This window comes from Pristiophorus japonicus, chromosome 11, assembly GCF_044704955.1.
Source record: "Pristiophorus japonicus isolate sPriJap1 chromosome 11, sPriJap1.hap1, whole genome shotgun sequence".
Taxonomy (NCBI): domain Eukaryota; kingdom Metazoa; phylum Chordata; class Chondrichthyes; family Pristiophoridae; genus Pristiophorus; species Pristiophorus japonicus.
Window position 1 is genome coordinate 205,986,041 of NC_091987.1, and position 23,069 is coordinate 206,009,109.

A 23,069-nucleotide genomic window follows, 5' to 3' on the forward strand; every position below is an offset into this window, starting at 1 on the left:
AAGCGCATCCGGGAGGGTGCTGAGCACCTCGAGTCTCGTCGCCGAGAGCATGCAGAAAACAAGCGCAGGCAGCGGAAGGAGCGTGCGGCAAACCTGTCCCACCCAACCCTTCCCTCAACGACTATCTGCCCCGCCAGTGTCGGGGACTGTGGTTCTCGTATTGGACTGTTCAGCCGCCTAAAGGACTCATCTTTAGAGTGGAAGCAAGTCTTCCTCGATTCCGAGGGACTGCTTATGATGATGAAGCTTGTTTTGACTAAATGGCCTCCTATCCGAGTACCTGTCCTTTTGGTGAAAGGAGGCATAGCCTTCTCAAGATTCCCAAAGAATGACTGATTCCGACTGCCTTGTGTTTTTCTTCCGATGCTTTCACAACTGATCAGTGGCTCCAAGAGGGCCTTGATGTTAAACGGCCTCGGAGGATAATCGGTACAACGCCAACAGTCTGTCAGCAAAGTGCAGCGTATAATGCCTGGCTTCATCATTTCAAACCCAACTTCACCTCGCTGACATTTAGTAAATCGCTACTTATGTTTCTGTCTGTTGCAAAGTGACATCTTTACATGCTGCAAACAAGTTCCATCAGTGTAACTCCAAGAGCACTCGCAATCGTTTAGTGGTTATTTGTTGCCCTTCTGGTTAAGGTTAAAACATTGGAATTATCTTTCAACGTGCGTTTAAAGCTATAACTTTACAGTGGCCTGTTTTTGAATCATTTGTTAATTAACTTCTCTCCATTTTTAATATCGGCCCCTATATTTAATTCAGGTGCATGAAATTATGAGGGGCCAAGATAGAGTGGATAGGAAGGACCTATTTCCCTTAGCGGAGAGGACCATAACCAGAGGTTCATAGATTTAAAGTAATTGGTAGAAGGATGAGAAAGGTGTTGAGAATATTTTTAATCCAGAGGGTGGTGGGGGTCTGGAACTCACTGCCTAAAAGGGTGGTAGAGGCAGAAACCTTCACCGCATTTAAAAAGTATTTGGATGTGCACTTGAAGTGCCGTAACCTGCAGGGCTACGGAAAGAGCTGGAAAGTGGGATTAGGCTGGATAGCTCTTTGTCGGCCGGTGTGAACACGATGGGCCAAATGGCCTCCTTCAGTGCTGTAAACGTTTATGATTCTATAATCAGGTTCACTAAATTACATTGAGTTGATGATACTCCCATAGTCTTTTCTTTCCTTCGATTTACTCTGTAGATTTTCTAACCATATTATGTTACTGGTCCAGAAAATCTGTCTTGACTGGTGAATCCCAGACAGGCAGTGGAACTTGCCTGGAATTGAATAGTCGTACAGGCTGACCAACCCATTTTACTGGGTTTATTGGTTTATTGAATAAAAGAGCAGGAGATCTGCACTGTGTTTCTATACAGATACTCAATCTTAGTCGCTTAAAATTGATCAATTGTTCTTCAAAGGTGTGATATTTTCTTACAACATCACTAACAAAAACAAACACACTCTACAAGATGGTGCCAACTGTCATCATGTGACCTTGCCACATGACCTTTTTATTATTTACACCAATAGTTGCATTACCACAGTAGTCCACTAGGGGGAAGCTCTTACAAAGAGAGAATATTGCAAATTGTAGTTTGAATATAAGAAATAGGAGCAGGAGTAGGCCATAAGGCCCCTCGAGCCTGCTCCACCACTTAATACGATCATGGACTCGGGTCCACTTCCCTGCCCGCTCCATATAACCCCTTATTCCTTTATCGGTTAGGAAACGGTCTATCTCTGCCTTAAATTTCTTCACTGACCCAGCATGGTGCAATGTGATGAAGCAGTGTGGCTTTTGAGAACTATGAAAGGTATTGATAATGTTAAGAAGAGTTCAAGAACTATAGGACATAATTTAGAAATGATTATTCAACCCAGCCGTTGAAGAAAATAGTGTAAGGGAGTTAGAGAAAAGGAGATTGAGGGATAGGATGTGAAATTGTGCTTGAGATCAACCAAAAAATGGGCTATTTCCATTCCCAAAGTCTCCTGTTTCCTATATTTGTGCCCATGCTCCTTCATGTGGTGAGTTACTGATCTCGGCTGTACCAGAACGGGGAGGTCCTGAGCAGGTGCCAGGAATAGCCTGGAAAGGTGGAGAACGTGCCACTCTGGGTTACTCTTGCGCACCTGCTCGTAGATCTCACGGCAACCTTTAGAGGCTTGGGAGGGCAAAATTAACTTCTTTCCAGAAGCCATCAGGAATGTTGACACCACTCCTGATAAATTGTACTCAGAAAAGTTTCTTTAAAGTGGAGTTGTACTGTACACGGATATAGGAGTCCATGCATCTCCTGGTGTGGTAACGAACCATCAAGACCATGAAGATTGCAGGTTTAATCAGTCTCTGCTGAGTTTGCTCATTTAAGCTGAGAAGTGCTACCTGGTGTGTGTGTGTGTGTGTGTTTGTGATAGAAATAATGACTTGCATTCATATAGCACCTTTCATGACCTCAGGACGCCCCAAAGCTCTTTTGAGGTGTAGTCACTGTTGTAATGTGGGAAATGTGGCAGCCAATTTGCGCACAGCAAACTCCCACAAACACCAATGTGATCATCTGTTTTAGTGATGACGATTGAGGGGTAAATATTGGCCAGGACACCGGGGAGAACGCCCCTGCTCCTCTTCGACATGGGGTCTTTTACGTCCACCTGAGAGAGCAGACGGGGCCTCTGTTTACCGTCTCATCCAAAAGATGGTGCCTTCGACAGTGCAGCACTCCCTCAGCACTGCACTGGAGTGTCAGCCTAGATTTTTGTGCTCCAGTCTCTCAGAGGCGAGAGTGCTACCCACTGACAAATCTGATCTGCGTCACAGGAGGGAAGGTGGTGTCTTTGTATTTTATATATGTCAACTGGGTCACCGTGTGCCTTGTTGCGTCTCTTCCCCTACCACCAGCTAAATCCTGCTCGAAACACGTGTGCGACTGTATTTCTGGTTAACTCCCATTTTTCTCTCTCCCACTACCTGCTTGGCATCCGCTCCTCACCCTGTAAAGTACCGGTGAGCATTTCATTGTGCGAAAGCTGCTCTATACGTGTAAGCTGTTGGTTTTTCCGGTCTGAACCTGTAGTGGGATAGGAAAGACTGCACGTTCCCTGTCGATTTGACACATTTTTGTGTTGGGCTGCTGCAGAATCTGTAGTATAACTCCAGTTTATGGCGGACCGGTTCGGTATCTTCGAGTGTGTCTGAGACCACCTCGAGTCGATGGTTTGGCACCGCCCTGTACGGGTGTGGTATAACTGCAACTAACAGAAGGTTGAACAAAGGGTTAATATAACGAGAGGGATCCCAGATATTTCAGGTTGTATCAGAGACCTCTCTGGTTTTCATTAAACGGCCTTTCCATTTCTCTCCATCATCGTAGTCAGTCCCTCGGAATCGAGGAAGACTTGCTTCCACTCCTGAAGTGAGTTCTTTGGTGGCTGAACAGTCCAATACGAGAGCCTCAGACTCAGTCACAGGTGGGACAGACATTCGTCGAGGGAAGGGTCGGGTGGGACTGGTTTGACACACGCTCCATCCGCTGCCTGCGCTTGACCTCTTCACGCTCTCAGCGTTGAGGTTCGAAGAGCTTAACGCCCCTCCTGGATGCACTTTCTCCACCCAGGGCCGTGAAGGAGCTCCGCATAAAGCATCTGCTTAGGGAGTCTCGTGTCTGGCACGCGAACCGTGTGGCCTGGCCAGCGAAGCTGATCGAATGCAGTCAGTGCTTCAGTGCTGGGGATGTTGGCCCGGACGAGGACGCCCTACGTTGGTGTGTCTGTCCTCCCAGGGGATTTGCAGGCTCTTGCGGAGACATCGTTGGTGGTATTTCTCCAGCGACTTGAGATGTCTACTGTACATGGTCCATGTCTCTGAGCCATATAGGAGGGCGGGTATTACTACAGCCCTGTAGACCGTGAGCTCGGTGGCAGATTTGAGGGCTTGGTCTTCGAACACTCTTTTCCTCAGGCGGCCGAAGGCTGCACTGGCGCACTGGAGGCGGTGTTGAATCTCGTCATCAATGTCTGCTCTTGTTGATAAGAAGCTCCCGTGATATGGGGAATGGTCCACGTTGTCCAGAGCCGCGCTGTGGATCTTGATGACCGGGGGGGCAGTGCTGTGCGGCGAGGACAGGCTGGTGGGAGGACCTTTGTCTTACGGATGTTTCGCGTAAGGCCCATGCTTTCGTAATTCTCAGTAAATACGTCGACTATGACTTGGAATTCAGCCTCTGTTTGTGCGCAGACGCAGGCATCGTCCGCGTACTGTAGCTCGACGACAGAGGTTGGGGTGGCCTTGGACCTGGCCTGGAGACGGCGCAGGTTAAACAGCTTCCCACTGGTTCTGTAGTTTAGTTCCACTCCAGCGGGAAGCTTGTTGACTGTGAGGTGGAGCATGGCAGCGAGGGGATTTGTAGTATCTTGCGGAGACATCGTTGGTGATATCTCTCCAGCGACCAGTGATATATATCAGGCCCTCGGATCTACCACCAAGCTCATGGTCTACAGGGCTGTAGTAATACCCTCCCTCCTGTATGGATCAGAGGCATGGACGATGTACAGAAGACACCATTTCTCTAATGCTTGATAGAAAGGGTGTCCAACCTTCAGCCACATCTGCCCCTGATTATTGCTGTGATTAATAAACGTGTCCCCTTAAAAACTCAGGCAGCTGAGTTCTATTTGCATTGATGTCACTTGCTGTTTTGCCATGTTTACATTTTTGAGGTGGAGATTTGGAAAGAGTTGTGGCATTGTTTAATGGGTAAATCCTGAAGGAGAGACTAAGATCTATTCGCATTAACAATGTGAAATATATGCAAAAAATTTGAATATGGGTTGAAACGTTATCGCTGGCTCTGGGGTTCTCCATGATACACACTTATGCAGCCTATCAAGGCAAAATAGCTTGAGCATCTTTGATTAGTTCAGCCTTTACTATTGTTCACCACATTTTGGCATTCCCACACAGGCAAGTTAAGCAACGTACATGTGCTTAAGAACATCACATAAGAAATCGGAGCAGGAGTCGGCCATACGACCCCTCAAGCCTGCTCCGCCATTCAGTAAGATCATGGCTGATCTTCGGGCTCAACTCCACTTTCCTGCCCGATCTCCATATCCCTCGATTGCCCCTAAACTCCAAAAATCTATCTTGGCCTTGAATATATTCAGAGACTCAGCATCCACAGCCCTCTGAGGCAGAGAATTCCAGAGAAATCGCTGTTAGCAGGGCTCCCTGACCGAGTAAGACACTGTCACAAAACACTGCTCCCCAAGAAGGTGCTGGTCTCGAATAAGTCTAACCACGGCCCAGAGTTTGCGTTCGCTTGCGTCTTTGCCTGTGGAATATTGCAAACATTGTCTACTTTCAGTCATCAATCTGAAAGAAAGACTTGGATTTATATCGCACCTTTCATGACCACCGGACGTCTCAAAGCACTTTACAGCCAATGAAGAACGTTTTGGAGTGTAGTCACTGTTGTAGTGTAGGAAATGCGGCAACCAATTTGCGCACAGCAAGCTCCCACAAACAGCAATGTGATAATGACCAGAGAATCTATTTTTGTTATGTTGATTTGAGGGATAAATATTGGCCAGGACACCGAGGATAACTCCTCTGCTCTTCTTTGAAATAGCGCCATGGGATCTTTTACGTCCACCTGAGAGAGCAGACGGGGCCTCGGATTAACGTCTCATCTGAAAGACGGCACCTCCGACAGTGCAGCACTCCCTCAGCACCGCACTGGGAGTGTCAGCCTAGAATTATGTGCTCAAATCTCTAGAGTGGGACTTGAACCCACAACCTTCCGACCCAGAGGCGAGAGTTGCTACCCATTGATGCTTCCTCATTTCACGTACTGTTCGATGGTGACTCTGGTGCCAGAATGCAGCTTGTGTGTCGGCCAGAGACTGCCGATGGCACGTTGAGCGATGCCAGGACCATATTGTGCACATTGGTGAATAGATCAATGATCTCTTGTGACCGTTCATTCGCACCGTTTGATTACCTGCTTTTTCTCATTTATTTCAAGAGTTTTGTTCTGGTTGATATTTTCAGGGGGTCTTTTCTCAAACTAATTTTTTCATTTTACAACTTTTTTATGTTGCAGTGTCTTGCCTATTCAGATTGTTTTAGGCTTCTTCTGGAGTCGAGGATGACTTGCTTCCACACTAACATGAGTTCTCGGGTGACTGATGAGTCCAATGCGGGACCTACAGTCTCGGTCACAGGTGGGGCAGAGGGTGGTTGGAGGGACGGGTGGGTGGGGTGCTTGGGTTGTCGTGCGCTTCTTCCGCTGTTTGCGCTTGGCTTCCGCGTGCTCCTGGCGAAGAGAGTCGAGGTGTTAGGCACCTTCCTGGATACCTCTACTCCACTTTGAGCAGTCTTGGGCCAGGGACTCCCAGGTGTCGGTGGGGATGTTGCACTTCTTCAAGGAGGCTTTGGGGGGGTGTCCCTGAAGCGTTTCCTCTGCCCACCTGGGACTCACTTGCTGTGTCGGAGCTCCGAGTAGAGCGCTTGTTTTGGGAGTCTTGTGTCAGGCATGTGGGCAGTGTGGCCCGTCCAATCGAGCTGATCGAGCGTGGTCAGTGCTTCGATGCTGGGGATGTTGGCTGAAGGAGAACACTGACGTTGGTGCATCTATCCTGCCAAGGGATTTGCAGGATCTTGTGGCGGCAGCGCTGGTGGTACTTCTCCAGCGCTTTGAGGTGTCTGCTGTACATAGTCCATGTCTCTGAGGCAAATAAAGGAGGGCGGGTATCACTTCTGCTCTGTAGACCATGTGCTTGGTGCCAGATTTGAGGTCCTAGTAATCCGTTGTACCATTCTCAATAAGAAAAGTAAGATAATTTATTGACATAATATGCAGCGGAGATATTTATGTGATATTTGTGATCTTATGTTGTAGTGTTAGGGATTTGAACTGTTTACATACATCAGGATTCAGCAGCTCTCTGCTTGATTCCAGACTCTCTCTCACAGACAGACTGACTTCTTAATTGCACCATTGACACAGTACTTACTGGTGTTTGGTGCGTTGGTATGGTAACAGCAGTCTGGTCCTAACCAGCCAGTTATCTAAACTATTGCACGAGTGATTATGGGAAGTGGGTTTGAATGTGGGTCACAAACACATTGATTTTTGATTTTGTTCTTTGATGATTTGAAGTGATGTTTTCAATGGGTTGTTTATTCTGAACGTTTTAGTGCCAAAATGCTTTTTTTCCCTTTCAGTTTAATGTTTCTAACTTGCAATCTTTGGGCGGGGATGTTTGGGGAGGATCAAAACTCGGTAGAAAATTACCCAGTCTGAAAAAAAAATCTACCAGCTGAGGCTGAACCAGGAGAAATTCTGCCAATCTAACTCCCATTCAACGGCCTAATACCATTAGCCAACCAGGGCCACCGACACCACCCAACTCCCCAAACACACACAGCTCGGCTACGGCTAGCCAGGTGTGTCTCGACCGATCTGGTCTGGAGGTTCTCTGAGCTATTAAATTATACTGATCGCATAAGAATATAAGAAATAGGAGAAGGTATAGGTCCCTCGAGCCTGCTCCACCATTCAATAAGATCATGGCTGATCATCGACCTCCACTCCACTTTCCCGCCCGATCCCCATATCCCTTGATTCCCCGAGACTCCAAAAATCTATCGATCTCAGCCTTGAATATATTCAGAGATTCGGTATCTACAGCCCTCGGGTAGAGAATTCCAAAGATTCACAACCCTTTAAGTGAAAATCTAGTGAACCTTCGTTGCACCGTCTCCAAGGCAAGTATATTCTTCCTTAGATAAGGAGACCAAAACTGTGCGCAGTACTCCAGGTGTGGTCTCACCAAGACCCTGTACAATTGCAGCAAGACTTCCTGACTCTTATACCCCAACCCCCTTGCAATAAAGGCCAACATGCCTTTTGCCTTCCTTATTGCATGCTGTACCTGCATGCTAGCTTTCTGTGTTTCTTGCACAAAGACACCCAAATCTCTCTCAACACCAACACCAAAAATGATTCACTGTACATCCAACACTGAAGCACACAGCCACAGCAGCCACTCACAATAGCAAGCCCTATGGCTCTCAGTAACGTTACTATTGAAAGAGCCACAGGGAATAAGCCTATCACTATATCGTACATTCTGAACCTGTATGACCTGTACTTGAAAAAGAGACTGTATGAACATTGGAACATAGGAATTGTTAGATGAATAAGAAACCAAGGTCCATCTAGTTTGCCGTCTACTATCCTGGTAGTCATGTGATGCAACGATAATGGAGTTGTTGACTAATCACAGCAATCCGTCTTTATTAATTATCACTGTATTAGCTGTGGCTAAGTGGGTAGCCCCCTCGCCGCTGAGTCAGAAGGTTGTGGGTTCAAGTCCCACTCCAGGGACTTGAGCACACAAATCTAGGCTGACACTCCAGTGCAGCGCTGAGGGAGCGCTGCACTGCCGACTTTCGGATGAGAAATTAAACCGAGGCCCCGTCTGCCCTCTTGGGTGGATGTAAAAGATCCCATGGCACTATTTCGAAAAAGGTCAGGGGAGTTATCCCCGGTGTCCTGGCCAATATTTATCCCTCAATCAACATCAGTAAAACAGATTATCTGGTCATTATCACATTGCTGTTTGTGGGAGCTTGCTGTGAGTAAATTGGCTGCCGCGTTTCCTACATTACAACAGTGACTACACTCCAAAAGTACAGTACTTCATTGGCTGCAAAACGCTATGAGACGCCTGGTGGTCGTGAAAGGCACTATATAAATCTAAGTCTTTCTTTCTTAGTCTACAACAGACCCAGACATGACACAAGAAAGCCCCCAGTGGTGGACTCTGAGAACCATAGGTTCCCTGTAAGTTTGTGCTGGATGCGCGGGCACTTTAAAATTCAATTTTTCGTGCATGTGCGGCTATTACCGTTTTAAAGCCGATTAACGGAAACACTGCTTCCAAACTCATCTTTCCCTCCCAAGCAGGCGACACTCACCACAAGTCATGTCTCTCATTATTGTATGCTGTATTCCGAAATGTTATTTTGTGAAATAAATCTATCTAATTTGCATTTGAATGAATCAATACTAACTGCTTCCATCATCTCCCCAGGGAGTCCGTTCCATGGCTTGAACACTCGCTCACTGAAATAGCATTTCTGTAGGATATGACTATGTTAACTACGAGCAATTCCAATAAAAAAAACTATTAAATAGATCACAAAGCGACAATTACTGCAAAAACTGCACAAAGTAACCCTGGACTCCAAACTGTGCGGCATTAATGTTTGATAAATGTATACAACACATCCTAAGGATTTCTGATTGAACAAAAGTCATTGATATTGGCAATAAGGAATGCCAGAGGTGAATTATATGTTCCTGTTACTTTCTACCACACAATGGCTGTCCGTAAACCATTATCCAAAGGCCTGTTGTCCAAAATGTCTCACTGGGGATCTTTGCTTTATGCCTTACAATCAATATTCCCTCTAACTTTCCCTTGGGAGCGTGGCCCCTTTAAGGGGCTGCGCGCTTCATTCAAATTTCTGCGCGGGCATGGTTTTTCCACTTGAGCAGACGGCCTGGGCAGGAGCTTAAGACCGCCACACAGCCAAATGAGAACATTGCTTTCAATCATGTAAAGAAAAACACCCGCACTGTCAAAATTGCAAGTTTGTTGCATTAGTTTAATTTAAAATTTAACACGCGAGGAAAGACTATTTCCACCCATCAACTCATCCAGATATTTCTCTCTCTGAATTCCTGCCGTGCTTTACGTATAATATTGATTCTCTGTTGTTGCAGTGCACAACCTTGGCAGACCCTATTGGCTGACTCTCTCGCCCATGTACATCTGGATTCTGGTCTTCTTCACCCGGCCTCACAAAGAGGAGCGCTTCCTCTTTCCCATCTACCCCCTCTTCTGCCTCTGTGGGGCAGTGGCCCTGTCAGCGTTACAGGTTAGTGTGCTGAACGTTTGGTCTGATCTGGATCCAGTCTCCCCCATTCTTGGTACAATCCGGTGGAAGGAATTGTTTCCATGGCAATGTTTGATATTAAACCAAATTGTGTTGACCCCCCAGGCCCCCCCCCCCCAATTTGTTTTCCGCTTACCCCCTTATTTGTCTGACTCTGATCATTCATGCTGCAGTATGAGCCCTTAGATAGTAGTCTTCTCCAATGCCTGTGTTCTCCCACTCGTGACCCTGCACATTGAAGGTTGGTATGCTGATTAACTGTGGATGGGAGGAACATGGTTGCTGAGACCAATCTTATTTTCAACTGGCATCCAAACATATGTGCATTTTAGGCAAGGGTCACCTGGTAGCATTCAGATAAAAGAGGCCCGGTCATTTGCCGTCCATGCCCGCAATGGCGTGTTGCTTCTAACCGCACACCTTCACCCCTGCCCTGGCTGAAGTTATAGAATCATAGGGCCCAAGTTTGCCCAGGAGTTGCTTCGCTTTTTTTGGAGCAATTAACTTTTTTTGGAGTATCTTTAAAAATCGCAATTCTGCCCATTTAATTTGCTCCAGTGTAGAGTGGGTTAGTTTTTTTTTTTAGTTTCGTTTTTTTTTCAAAAGGGGGCGTTGCCAGCCACTTATGCCTGTTTCGGCCATTTAAGCAAGTTTAGACAGCTAAAAGTTATTCCAAACTAACTTAGGCCAGCGTATGTGGCCACTTGTGTCTGCACAGAAAAACCTTGCGGTGAGTTAAGAAATCAGCGCAGGTAGCCAGAGATCGGGGGGGGGAAGGGAAGTGAGAGGGCCTTGCAAAGCACTAAACACCTTCACAACAACATTAAAGAAACATAAGTACATTTAAAGCACCAAGCACTAATCAAAGCACAAAAATAAACATTCAATAACAAATAACAAACGCAAGGAAGCTGAGAGGACCTGCACCTAGCACTAAGACTTAAAAAGCACTAAACAACTAGATTAAAAATGGATTGGTAAACTAGTAAATACATTAGAGCAAGTCCTGTAAATAAGAGTTTCAGCCAAACTATTTTACAGAATTCCTTTTGAAAGCAGATGAAGAGTAAACTTGAATGGTTATGTGATTCTTGTTTGATTTACAATCAATAAATAAATAAAAAAAATAGAAGTCCTACCTTCAGCAAAGCTTTACTGCAGAAAAACACTAGCAGCTGGCCGCCGATGAGGGAGCTCACTTGGCCGGGGCTAGGGCCAGTAAGATGCACACCGAGAGGCTAGGCTCAACGTGGCATCGGTAAGGGGAGGGGGGGGGAGAGGCTGAACGCGGCATAGGGGAAATGATGACAAAGGCCCAGCTCGGGTGGGCTGGTTACTTGGTTCCCAACGCCTAGTACGAGACAACCCAAGAAGGTATTCTACAATGATTCGAAGCTCAGTAACTGCTCTCATTGTGGTCAGTTCAAAAGATATATGGTTCGCCAGCTGATGCATGGGAGTATGTTGCTTATGACCGGAACATTGATAAAAAAATGATTCAAAAAAGGCACAACAAAGCTTTAAGCAAGTCGTATCCAGCTCGCTGAAGAAAAGAGAAATCAAATCAGAAGAGTAAGATTAGCCATCGGGGGGAGGGAAAGCCAATGAGGGAACCCATTCGGCCAGGGCTAGTGGCGGCGTGCTACAGGCCCCTCCCACACAGCCTGCAGAGATTGTGGGGGCGAGGAGCTACTGCACATGCGCGCACACTCTAGCGCGGATGTGTAGAGGTCCCGGCACTGTTTTCAGCGCCGGGACCTGGCTCCACCTCCCACTGCTTATGCTGCCCGACGCCAAGGGCCTGCGACGTTCCAGGAGCGAGGAGAATACCGAGGTAAGTTTTCGGCGTGGTTTTTCTTCTGCAAAGTCGGCGCACCTCATGGAGGTGCGTCCTTTTAAGCGGGTGGTGGGGGGGCAAACTTGGGCCCATAGAATGGTTACCGCACAGGAGGCCATTCGACCCATCGCGCCCGTGCCGGCTCTCTGCACGAGCACTTCAGCGAGTCCCGTCCCCCTGCCCTTTCCCCGTAGCCCTGCCAAATTTTTTCCTTCAGGTTTTCCCTTTTGAAAGCCGCAATTCAATCTGCCTCCACCACCCTTTCAGGCAGCGCATTCCAGAACCTAACCACTTGCTGCATAAAACAAGTTTTTCCTCATGTCGCCTTTGGTTCTTCTGCCAATCACCTTAAATCCATGCACTCTGGTTCTCTGGTTCTCGACCCTTCCGCCAATGGGACCTCTCCTGATTTTGAATAACTCTACCAAATCTCCTCTCAACCTTCCCTGCTCAAAGGAGAACAACCCCAGCTTCTCCAGTCTATCCACATCACTGAAGTTGGCTGAAGGATACTTTCCTCCTTTATCATTGCCATAAATGGGGAAAAAGTAGGATTGGACGGCAATTGCACCTGATATCTCGGATTAATATATTCCACCTGCATGGGTGGTAAGGGTCCCTAAACACAGCCATTGCTTCATGGGAATTGAATAAGTCATTGTGTTTTTTATTGCATGGGATTCTGACATTTCTGCGAGTATATATTGGGATTTTAGTCCATAATTCTGTTTCGTTTTCCATGAAAATTGCAAGCCTTGGTTATAAATGAGTTGGGCAATCCGTCACCCAGTTCTTCGTGGATGCAGGTTTGTGAATTGTTGGACTTTTATGACGAGCTGACAGCTTCATGGTCACTCATACTGATACCAGCTTGTTATTTTCAGATTTGTACTGAATTCAAATTCTCAAAGTGCCATGGTTGGATTTGAACTCTTGCTGTCTGGATTATTAGTCCAGCCCTCTGGATTAGTAACAGTCCAGTATTATAACCACTTTTAGAACCACTTATAACCAGTATTACCGCATTATCGACAGATTGAAAACTGCAATAGAAAACACACCAACCGTGCAGGAGGTTGGTTAACGTGTGTGTGCGTGTCTGTGTGTGTCCCTGCCCACTGCTGTGAGTGCTACAGGTGTGTGCTTCCCGCTTACCCTTCTTAGGCAGTCCCCCGGAGTCAAGGATGACTTGCTTCCACACTAACATGAGTTCTATTCCAGCTCCCGAACATTTTAAAAGGTGGAAGATGCCTGTGCGTGACTTCTTTTAACGTGTGATGGCCGTTGCACACCAGCCACCACACGGGCTACCACACAGAGCTAGGTCTTGGTCCAGTGTCAAGGGGATCCAAGAAGGTTGGCGACCAGGCTCTGCTGCATGGGCCTAACACATGCACAAAAACACACACGGACGCAGACTCACGCCCTGACGATGGCTGTGAAGAGGGCGACTGAATTGGACGTTGCCAAGGTCAGGAGGGGCCAGCCCACACTGCGATATGTGTGCACACTAAGTCCACGCAGCAGAGCTGGTCTCCAGTCGTCTTGGCCACTGCCACACTGTGATCCTTGCCACCAGGCCAAGACTTAGCTCTGTCAAGCCCGTGTGGTGGCTGATGTGCAACGGTCACCACACATTAAAAAAAATCCACGCACAGGCATCTTCCACCCTTCAACATGTAGTTTGGGATCTGGAATATTAGGTCCTTCATTGAAACACCTGTGAACTCATCTCTTTTTGGGATGGAAGCAAGTCATCCTCGATACGAGGGACCGCCTATGATGATGATAGAAACATAGAAAATAGGTGCAGGAGTAGGCCATTCGGCCCTTCGAGCCTGCACCGCCATTCAATAAGATCATGGCTGATCATTCCCTCAGTACCCATTTCCTGCTTTCTCTCCATGGCCCATGATCCCCTTAACCGTAAGAACATAATAAGAACATAATAATTAGGAACAGGAGTAGGCCATCTAGCCCCTTGAGCCTGCTCCACCATTCAACAAGATCATGGCTGATCTGGCCGTGGACTCAGCTCCACTTACCCGCCCGCTCCACATAACCCTTAATTACCTCATTGGTTAAAAATCTATTCATCTGTGATTTGAATACATTCAATGAGCTAGCCTCAACTGCTTCCTTGGGCAGAGAATTCCACAGATTCACAACTCTCTGGGAGAAGAAATTTCTTCTCAACTCGTATTTTGAGGCTGTGCCCCCTAGTTCTAGTCTCCCCGACCAGTGGAAACAACCTCTCTGCCTCTATCTTGTCTATCCCTTTCATTATTTTAAATGTTTCTATAAGATCACCCCTCATCCTTCTGAACTCCAACGAGTAAAGACCCAGTCTACTCAATCTATCATCATAAGGTAACCCCATCATCTCCGGAATCAGCCTCGTGAATCGTCTCTGTACCCCCTCCAAAGCTAGTATATCCTTCCTTAAGTAAGGTGACCAAAACTGCACGCAGTACTCCAGGTGCGGCCTCACCAATACCCTGTACAGTTGCAGCAGGACCTCCCTGCTTTTGTACTCCATCCCTCTCACAATGAAGGCCAACATTCCATTCGCCTTCCTGGTTACCTGCTGCACCTGCAAACTAACTTTTTGGGATTCATGCACAAGGGTCCCCAGGTCCCTCTGCACCGCAGCATGTTGTAACTTCTCCCCATTCAAATAATATTCCCTTTTAATGGGCCCAAGTTTCCACATGATTTGCGCCTGATTTTTAGGAGCAACTGGTGGAGAACGGACTATCTTAGAAATCGCAATTCTCCACATTTTTTTTTCTGCAGTTCTCATCAGGTAGAACAGTTCTACTTTGGAACAGAATTTTTTCTTCAAAAGGGGGCGTGTCCGGCCACTGACGCCTGATTTGAAAGTTTCCACAGTGAAAACGTACTCCAAACTAACTTAGAATGGAGCAAGTGAAGATTTTTGTAGAACTGAAAAAACCTGTTCTACACATTAAAAAATCAGGCGCAGGTTACAAATTAGGCGTCCAGAACGAGGGGGGGAGGGGGAAGGGAAGTCATTAAATTCTATAATAAATCCTTATTTATACTTATACAAATATTATACAAATAAATCCAACCTGAATAAACATTTATAAGCAAAGAAAAGATTAAATAAACCATGTTCCTACCTGTGTGAAAGTTCTTCAGGCAGGCCTTTAGGAAGCGGTTTGCCGTCGGGACCGAAGGCTGAACGGGCCGGGCCCGAGATTTCGGGCAGGGCCCGTCCCCAGCACCAGAGGTAGGTGGCGTTGGGTCGGGTCGGGGAGAGAGGTTCGATTCGGGTCGGCGGGGGAGAGAGGGAGAGGGAGGTCAGGTCGGGGAGGGGGAGGTCAGGTCGGACCCAGTCCGAGGGCGAGATTAGAGTTGGGTGGGAGCGGGAGCGGCAGACGCGGACGGGTCAAGTCGGGTCTGGTCCGGTCTGGGGGGGGGGGGGGAGCGGAAGCAGGAGCGACAGGCGGGTCGAGTCGGATCCAGGCGGGGGGGGGGGCGGGGGGGAAAGCAGGAGCGGGAGTCGGCAGGAAGCAGGAGCTGGCCGTGGGAGGACCCTTATTCACGCAACCCCAGTGAGGCCATTCGGCCAGGGCTAGGGGCTGCGTGCTTCGGGCCCCTCCCACACAGTTTCGGGCGCCTGGAGCTACTGCACTTGCGTGCCCACTGTAGCGCGCATGTGCAGAGCTCCTGACACTGTTTTCGGCGCAGGGTCCTAGCTCCGTCCCCTATAGCTCCTGCTGCGCCACGCCGAGGGCCAGAAGACCTGCAGGGAGGTGGAGAATACGGAGGGTTTTTTTAGGCGCACTTTGTGGCGCGAAAAACGGGCGCCCAGCTCGGAGGGGCGCCCGTTTATTATCGTGTGGAAACTTGGGCCCAATGTTTTTTTTTCCAAGGTGGATGACCTCACATTTTCCGACATTGTATTCCATCTGCCAAACCTTAGCCCATTCGCTTAACCTATCTAAATCTCTTTGCAGCCTCTCTGTGTCCTCTACACAACCCGCTTTCCCACTAATCTTTGTGTCATCTGCAAATTTTGTTACATGATGATGAGAATGAAGACTGACTGGGGGTTGAGTGGTGAATCTGCCCGTGAGCAGTGTGGTTGTGACTGAACCAGTGACTGCCCTCGACACCTCTGTATTTAACGCACTCTGTTTCCCACCGAAAACTGGCTGCATTTCAAAAGAACATAAAATTCCCATGTAGAGTCACATTCATCACGAAAAGCCGAGATGGGAAAATTAGTATTCTGCAATCGTCACACATTAGACATCTTTGGAATTCTTGAAACAACTTTCCTTCGGCTCATACAGGCACAGGAGGACGATGCCGCAATGCTATTAGACCTTGGAGTATAAACAAAAGCAAGCATTGAACATGCTGCCTCCATCAAACACCAGTAACCCTGTCGCTGTCTTTTAAAGTGACAGATTGTGAACTGTCTAATTGCGGGATGTAATTTTTAAAAAGAATCCTACATAAAATGTAGAATACATTTCTGTCAGAGATCACAGGTTAGATTATACAGCTTCAGTGAAATGGTACTTAAATAATGTTTTCACATTTCTGACCGTGTTTTCTGCACTGTTGTTGTTCCTGAAGGGAAAAATACTCTGATCTTGTGAATATCTTATTGGTCCTCGGTTCGTTGTTATTTAATTCAAGGCATTGGTGCTGATACCTGTCTGTTTACAGGGTGCAAATTATACTGGGATCTTCCAGTTCAAAGCTCTCGTTCATTGTGAGCTGTCTCTCTCCTAATTGTGGCACCGTCCATGTCCACATAAGGATTGAAATCTCGGGCACTGCCAAAGCCTCGGTTGTTATAGCAACGAGTAGCTGAGCTACACGGAGCAGGAAGGGGCTGTTGGCGAGGTTGGCCACAGCGAATCCCGGCTTGGGGTAAATCAACCAGCTTTTCCGTTCCCGAACTCTATCCGGTGATCCTTGGAGTGCGGATTTTCGGAGAGAACCGGACCATGCTTGGCTGTGACGCGCCACATACTCGGATCGCTCGTGTGCACTCGCCGTCCAGGCCCGGCCCACACTTTAGGACGGACGTGAAGGCTTTGGAGAGGGTACTGAAGAGATTTACTAGAATGGTTCCAGAACTGAGGGATTACAGTTAGGTGGAGAAACTGGAGAAGCTGGGCGTGTTCTCCTGAGAGCCGAGAAGGCCAAGGAGATTTGATAGAGTTGTTTAAAATCATTCGATAGAGGAAATAAAGAGAAACTGTTTCATTGGCTGAAGAGACGATAACCAGAGGACATTTAAGATGATTGCCAAAAGAATCACAGGCAACATGAGGAAACTGAGTGTTTGGGATTTGGAACATGCTGCCTGATGGGGCGGGGGATACAGATTCATTCGTAGCCTTCAAAGGGGAATTGGGTAAATACTGGGAGGAGAAAAAATTGCTGGGATTTGGGGAAAGAGCAGGGGGAGCGAGACCGATTGGATTGTTCTTCAAAAGAGCCGGCACGGATTCGATGGGCCGAATGGGCTCCTCCTATGCTGTACTCTATGGTTCTATAAATGGCCAGTTAAGTGATGAGCATCTGTTAACCCATACTGCGTCTTGAAGTCAGGAGGGTGAGAGAAAACCAGGTGGGGAAAGGAGAGAATTGGAAAGAAGTGAAATCTTACTAAGATGAACCCTTGGAGATGCATACCTGTTTCCCCAGCTCCCTACAAGTTTACAGTCACGAGGTTCAACTCTGGATTCTTTCAGCCTCGAACTTCGTCTCGGGCGCTATCGGATAAATATTGGCTAGGTCACCGGGATAACTCGCCAGCTCTTGTTCGAAATACAGTATTGCCAAAGGATCGCTTACGTCCACTTGAGAGCAGGCAGGACCTCGGTTTAACTTCTCATCCGAAAGACGGCACCTCCGACAGTGCAGCACTCCCTCAGCACTGCACTGGGAGTGTCAGCCTAGATGTTCTTTTTGTGCTCAAATCCCTGGAGTGAGACTTGAGCCCACAATATTCTGACTCCGAGGCGAGTGTTGCACCTGTTGTGCACGCGTAAATAACTGACAAACTGAGCCAGGAGTAAAGTAACTTAAACCGTGTGCTTTGTTACAACAACCCAACAAGTTGTCCCAAATCAGCATGAACCAGAATGAATACAGCAACTGTGAAGAGCTCCCACAGGGTCCTAATGCCCGTCCTGTGAGCTGTAATAAATAAATAGAGTATGAACACACCACTACCTACTGAGCCACAGCTTAGAGGAAGAGAGAGAGAGAGGTTTAGGGAGGGGATTCCAGAGCTCAGGGCCCAGGCAGCTGAAGGCCCGGCCACCAAAGATGAAGCGTCGAAAATCAGGGATGCACAGGAGGCCAGAATTGGAGGAGCGCAGAGATCGCTAATGCTTGTAGAGCTGGTGAAGGTTCCAGCGAGAGGGAGGGGTGAGGCCATGGAGGGATTTGAAAAGAAGGATGAGAATTTTAAAATTGGGGCGTTGCTTAACCAGCAACCAATGTAGGTCAGTGAGCACAGGGGCAATAGGTGAGTGGGACTTGGAGCGAGTTATGATACGTAAGGGATTCCCAATCCAGTTTTCACTGGTCATCTTCCTGCTGCCGGCCCACAAATTACCCGATTTATTGAATTTAATTTTACATGGGATTTTACACGGCCCATGGGATTTTAACTCCTGACTCCTGGGTTGCTAATATCTACACGGTACCATAACCCCTGCACTACCGTACCACTCCAGCCCATGGTGGGAACTCAAGTGTGATATCATCCCACTGTTTGGAATATTGTGTGTGCGCTAATGTTGAAATCCTCGGTTTAATATTTGTCGTGCTGCCTGGATTGTTTTTAATGGGCAATTGAACCCTACGCTGCAGCGATGATTCCTGGGATAAGATGGTTGTCCTTTGAGGAGAGATTGAGTAGATTGGGCCCATATTCTCTAGCGTTTAGAAGAATGAGAGGTGATCTAATTAAAACACGCAAGATTCTGCGGGGGATTGACAGGGTAGATGCTGAGAGTCTAGAACAAGGGGGCACAGTCTCAGGATAAGGGATCGGCCATTTAGGACTGAGATGAGGAGAAATTTCTTCACTTGGAGGGTTTTGAATCTTTGGAATTCTCTGCCCCAGAGGGCTGTGGATGCTGAGTCGTTGAGTATATTCAGGGCTGAGAGAGAGAGATTTTTGGACTCGTGGGGAACCAAGGGATATGGGGATCGGGTGGGAATGTGAAGTGAAGTTGAAGATCAGCCTTGATCTTATTGAATGACGGAGCAGGCTCGAGGGGCCTTATGGCCTACTCATGCTCCTAATTCTTGTATTCTTATGAACCACCATACTACTTACGCTATCTGCTATCCAGTAAAAGCTGTGCAGGCACATGAATCAGAGATGCAGAACTAAGTGTCCCAGCAGTATTCTCCAAACACCGGCATCATCTGTGCCTGTATAATTATTTGGAAATTGCAGTCTGTAAGCCCCCAGTGAGTACTGACTGCTGTGTTCTCGAGCAGCTAGAGGCATGACTAGGAGGGACATGTAGACAGTGTGCCCTGTCGCTAAGAAGACTGAATAAAGGTAGCACTAAATCTGACTGCGAACTCTTGAGTTTAAAAAGAAAAGTCCCTCAAAAAAGTGTGTTCAAATTAAAGGACAACTAGAATGAAATGTGCTGCAGTGGCACAAAACCACAAATATGATCCTGCGTTTAATTATTAAATTGGGCTCGCTGTCTTTGTAACTTGTCAACCGCATTGAAAATGGAAGCTGTTGAATATTTTATGCTGCACTTTTTGAATTTCTGAATGTCTTCAGTTCTCTGAACTTGGGAATTAATAAACTCTCAGGAAAGAAATGATTGTATTTAGCAGTTTGCAAAGTAGCAGTTTTAGTATCCTCGACAAAGTCTTTGACCAACACACTGTGCAGCCTGGCATTAACATTTATTTTTCAATCTTCATTAATATCAACTCACATATGTAATGCACTACAGTACAGCAGTGTTGCCATCTCTGAGCCCTGGAGCACAATATTAATTACATGTGAGGTTGTCGAATGTTGTCCATTTTTCGAGGTGTTAGCTGTGGTTCAGAAGGTTGTGGGTTCAAGTCCCACTCCAGAGACTTGAGCACAAAAATCTCGGCTGACATTCCCAGCGCAGTACTAAGGGAATGCTGCACTGTCAGAGGTGCTGTCTTTCAGATGATACATTAATCCGAGGCCCCGTCTGCTCTCTCAGGACGTAAAAGATCCCACGGCACTATTTGGAGAACAGCAGGGGAGTTATCCCTCGTGTCCTACTTCCCACATTACAACAGTGACTGCATTTCAAGCAGCACTTCATTGGCTGTAAAGTGCTTTGGGACGTCTGGTGGTCATGAAAGAGGCTATATAAATACAAATCTCTTAATATTTAACCAACAAACCAGCAGCACTAAAATAGATGATCACATTATCACACTGCTGTTTGTGGGAGCTTGCTGTGTGCAATTTGGCTGCCGTGTTTCCCACATTACATTTAAAAAGGAGGCAGACAAAAAGCAAGAAACTATAGACCAGTTAGCCTAACATCTGTGGTTGGGAAAATGTTGGAGTCCATTATTAAAGAAGCAGTAGCAGGACATTTGGAAAAGCAAAATTCGGTCTGGCAGAGTCAGCGTGGATTTATGAAGGGGAAGTCCCGTTTGACAAATTTGCTGGAACTCTTTGAGGATGTAACAAACAGGGTGGATAAAGGGGAACCAGTGGATGTGGTGTATTTGGACTTCCAGAAGGCATTTGACAAGGTGCACATAAAAGGTTACTGCACAAGATAAAAGTTCACTGGGTTGGGCGTAATATATTAGCATAGATAGAGGATTGGCTAACCAACAGAAAACAGAAAGTTGGGATAAACGGTTCATTCTCAAGTTGGCAATCAGTAACTAGTGGGGTGCCGTGGGGATTGGTGCTGGGACCACAACTATTTACAATCTATATTAACGACTTGGATGAAGGGACTGAGTGTAACGTAGCCAAGTTTGCTGACGATACAAAGATGGGAGGGAAAGCAATGTGTGAGGAGGATACAAAAAACCTGCAAAAGGGCATAGACAGGCTAAGTGAGTGGGCAAAAATTTGGCAGATGGAGTATAATGTTGGAAAGTGTGAAGTTATGCACTTTGGCAGAAAAAAAATCGAAGAGCAAGTTATTATTTAAATGGAGAAAAATTGCAAAGTGCTGCAGTACAGCGGGACCTGGGGGTCCTTGTGCATGAAACACAAAAGGATAGTATGCAGGTACAGCAAGTGATCAGGAAGGCCAATGGAATCTTGGCCTTTATCGCAAAGGGAATGGAGTATAAAAGCAGGGAAGTCTTGCTACAGTTATACAGTGTATTGCTGAGGCCACCCTGGAATACTGCGTACAGTTTTGGTTTCCATATTTACGAAAGGATATATTTGCTTTGGAGGCAGTTCAAATAAGGTTCACTAGGTTGATTCCGGAGATGAGGGGATTGACTTATGAGGAAAGGTTGAGTAGGTTGGGCCTCTACTCATTGGAATTCAGAAGAATGAGAGGTGATCTAATCGAAACGTATAAGATTATGAGGGGGTTTGACAAGGTGGATGCAGAGAGGATGTTTCCACTGATGGGGGAGACTAGAAATAGAGGGCATGATCTTAGATTAAGGGGCCGCCCATTTAAAACTGAGATGAGGAGGAATTTCTTCTCAGGGTTGTAAATTTCTGGAATTCGCTGCCTCAGAGAGCTGTGGAAGCTGGGACATTGAATAAATGTAAGAGATGAGATGAACAGTTTCTTAACTGATAAGGGAATAAGTGGTTATGCAGAGCGAGCAGGAAAGTGGACCCGAGTCCATGATTGGATCAGCTCTGATCGTATTAAATGGCGGAGCAGGCTCGAGGGTCCATATGGCCTACTCCTGCTCCTATATCTTATTACAACAGTGGCTGCACTTTAGAAGTGATTCTGTAAAAGTATTAGCTGTGAAGCACTCGTGAGGTCCTGAAAGGCATTATATAAATTCAAATTCTTTCTGGTGGTCTTTGTAAATGAAACACAAAAAGTTAGCATGCAGGTACAGCAAGTAATTAGGAAGGCAAATGGAATGTTGGCCTTTATTGCAAGGGGATGGAAGTAGGACAGTCCTGGCACAACTGTACAGGGCGTTGGTGAGACCACACCTGGAATACTGCATACAGTTTGATCCCTTTATTTAAGGAGGGATATACAGGTTGAACCTCCCTTATCCAGAACTCCCTTATCCGGAACCACCCCTCGTCCAGAACCATTCCCGGCCACCGGGGGGCGCATGCGCAGAGCTCCGAAATGAACAAATTGAAGTCCATCCTCGCTGCCGACTCCCGCAATCGCTGCACTGACCCCGCGATCCACCCCCCCTCCCCCCACTATCTCTCTGCCGCACTCCCAGCCCCAAGCCAGCCAGCCCCAATATCCCCATGTGCAGTACCTGTACCATCCAATTTAACGTGACCACCCCTTGTCCGGAAAAATCCCTTATCCGGAACAGGTCAGGCCCCGAGGGTTCCGGATAAAGGAGGTTCAACCTGTACATGTATTGGAGGCAGTTCAGAGAACGTTACTAAGTTGATTCCTGAGATGAAGGGCTTGTCTTATGAAAAAAGTTTGAGTAGATTGGAGTTTGGAAGAATGAGAGGTGATATTGAAATGTATAAGATGCTGAGGGGGCTTGGCAAGGTGGATGCAGAGAGGATGTTTCTTCTCGTGGGAGAATCTAGAACTAGGGGGCATAATTTCAGAATAAGGGGTCGCTCATTTAAAACGGAAATGAGGAGGAATTTCTTCTGAGGGTCGTGAAGCTTTGGAATTCTCTACCCCAGAGAGCTGTGGAGGCTGGGTCATTGATTATATTTGTGGAGATAGACAGATTTTCTGAACGATAAGGGAGTGAAAGGTTATGGGGAGCGGGCAGGGAAGTGGAGTTGAGACCAAGATCAGATCAGTCATGATCTTATTGGATGGCGGAGCAGGCTCGAGGGGCCGAATGGCCTACTCCTGCTCCTATTTCTTATGTTCTGATGATATGTTCTTTGAGGCTGCCCTTGTACCTTGTTACCAGTGTGAGGATGGAAGCTGTCCTGGCAGCAGGCCCCGCCCTGCCCCACCCCACCCTCGCCCCCTTTTGTACATTGCGCTGCGAATTCGCAACTTGCAGCCGTGAGAAAGCTCCCACTGCAAATCCAAAACTTGGTCTCACAGTCAGTAAACCTTA

At 47.0% G+C, this 23,069-nt stretch overlaps 1 protein-coding gene across 3 annotated transcripts in view; it reads left to right on the top strand.

Annotated features, from left to right (window-relative positions):
- Positions 1 to 23,069, top strand: part of LOC139276446 (alpha-1,2-mannosyltransferase ALG9-like) — a 308,641-nt gene that overhangs the window by 123,877 nt on the left and 161,695 nt on the right. For all 3 annotated transcript variants that reach the window (XM_070894450.1, XM_070894449.1, XM_070894452.1), the window contains one exon: positions 9,804 to 9,958. In XM_070894450.1, the coding sequence (XP_070750551.1) occupies positions 9,804 to 9,958 (155 nt within the window). The remainder of the gene's footprint in view (positions 1 to 9,803; positions 9,959 to 23,069) is intronic.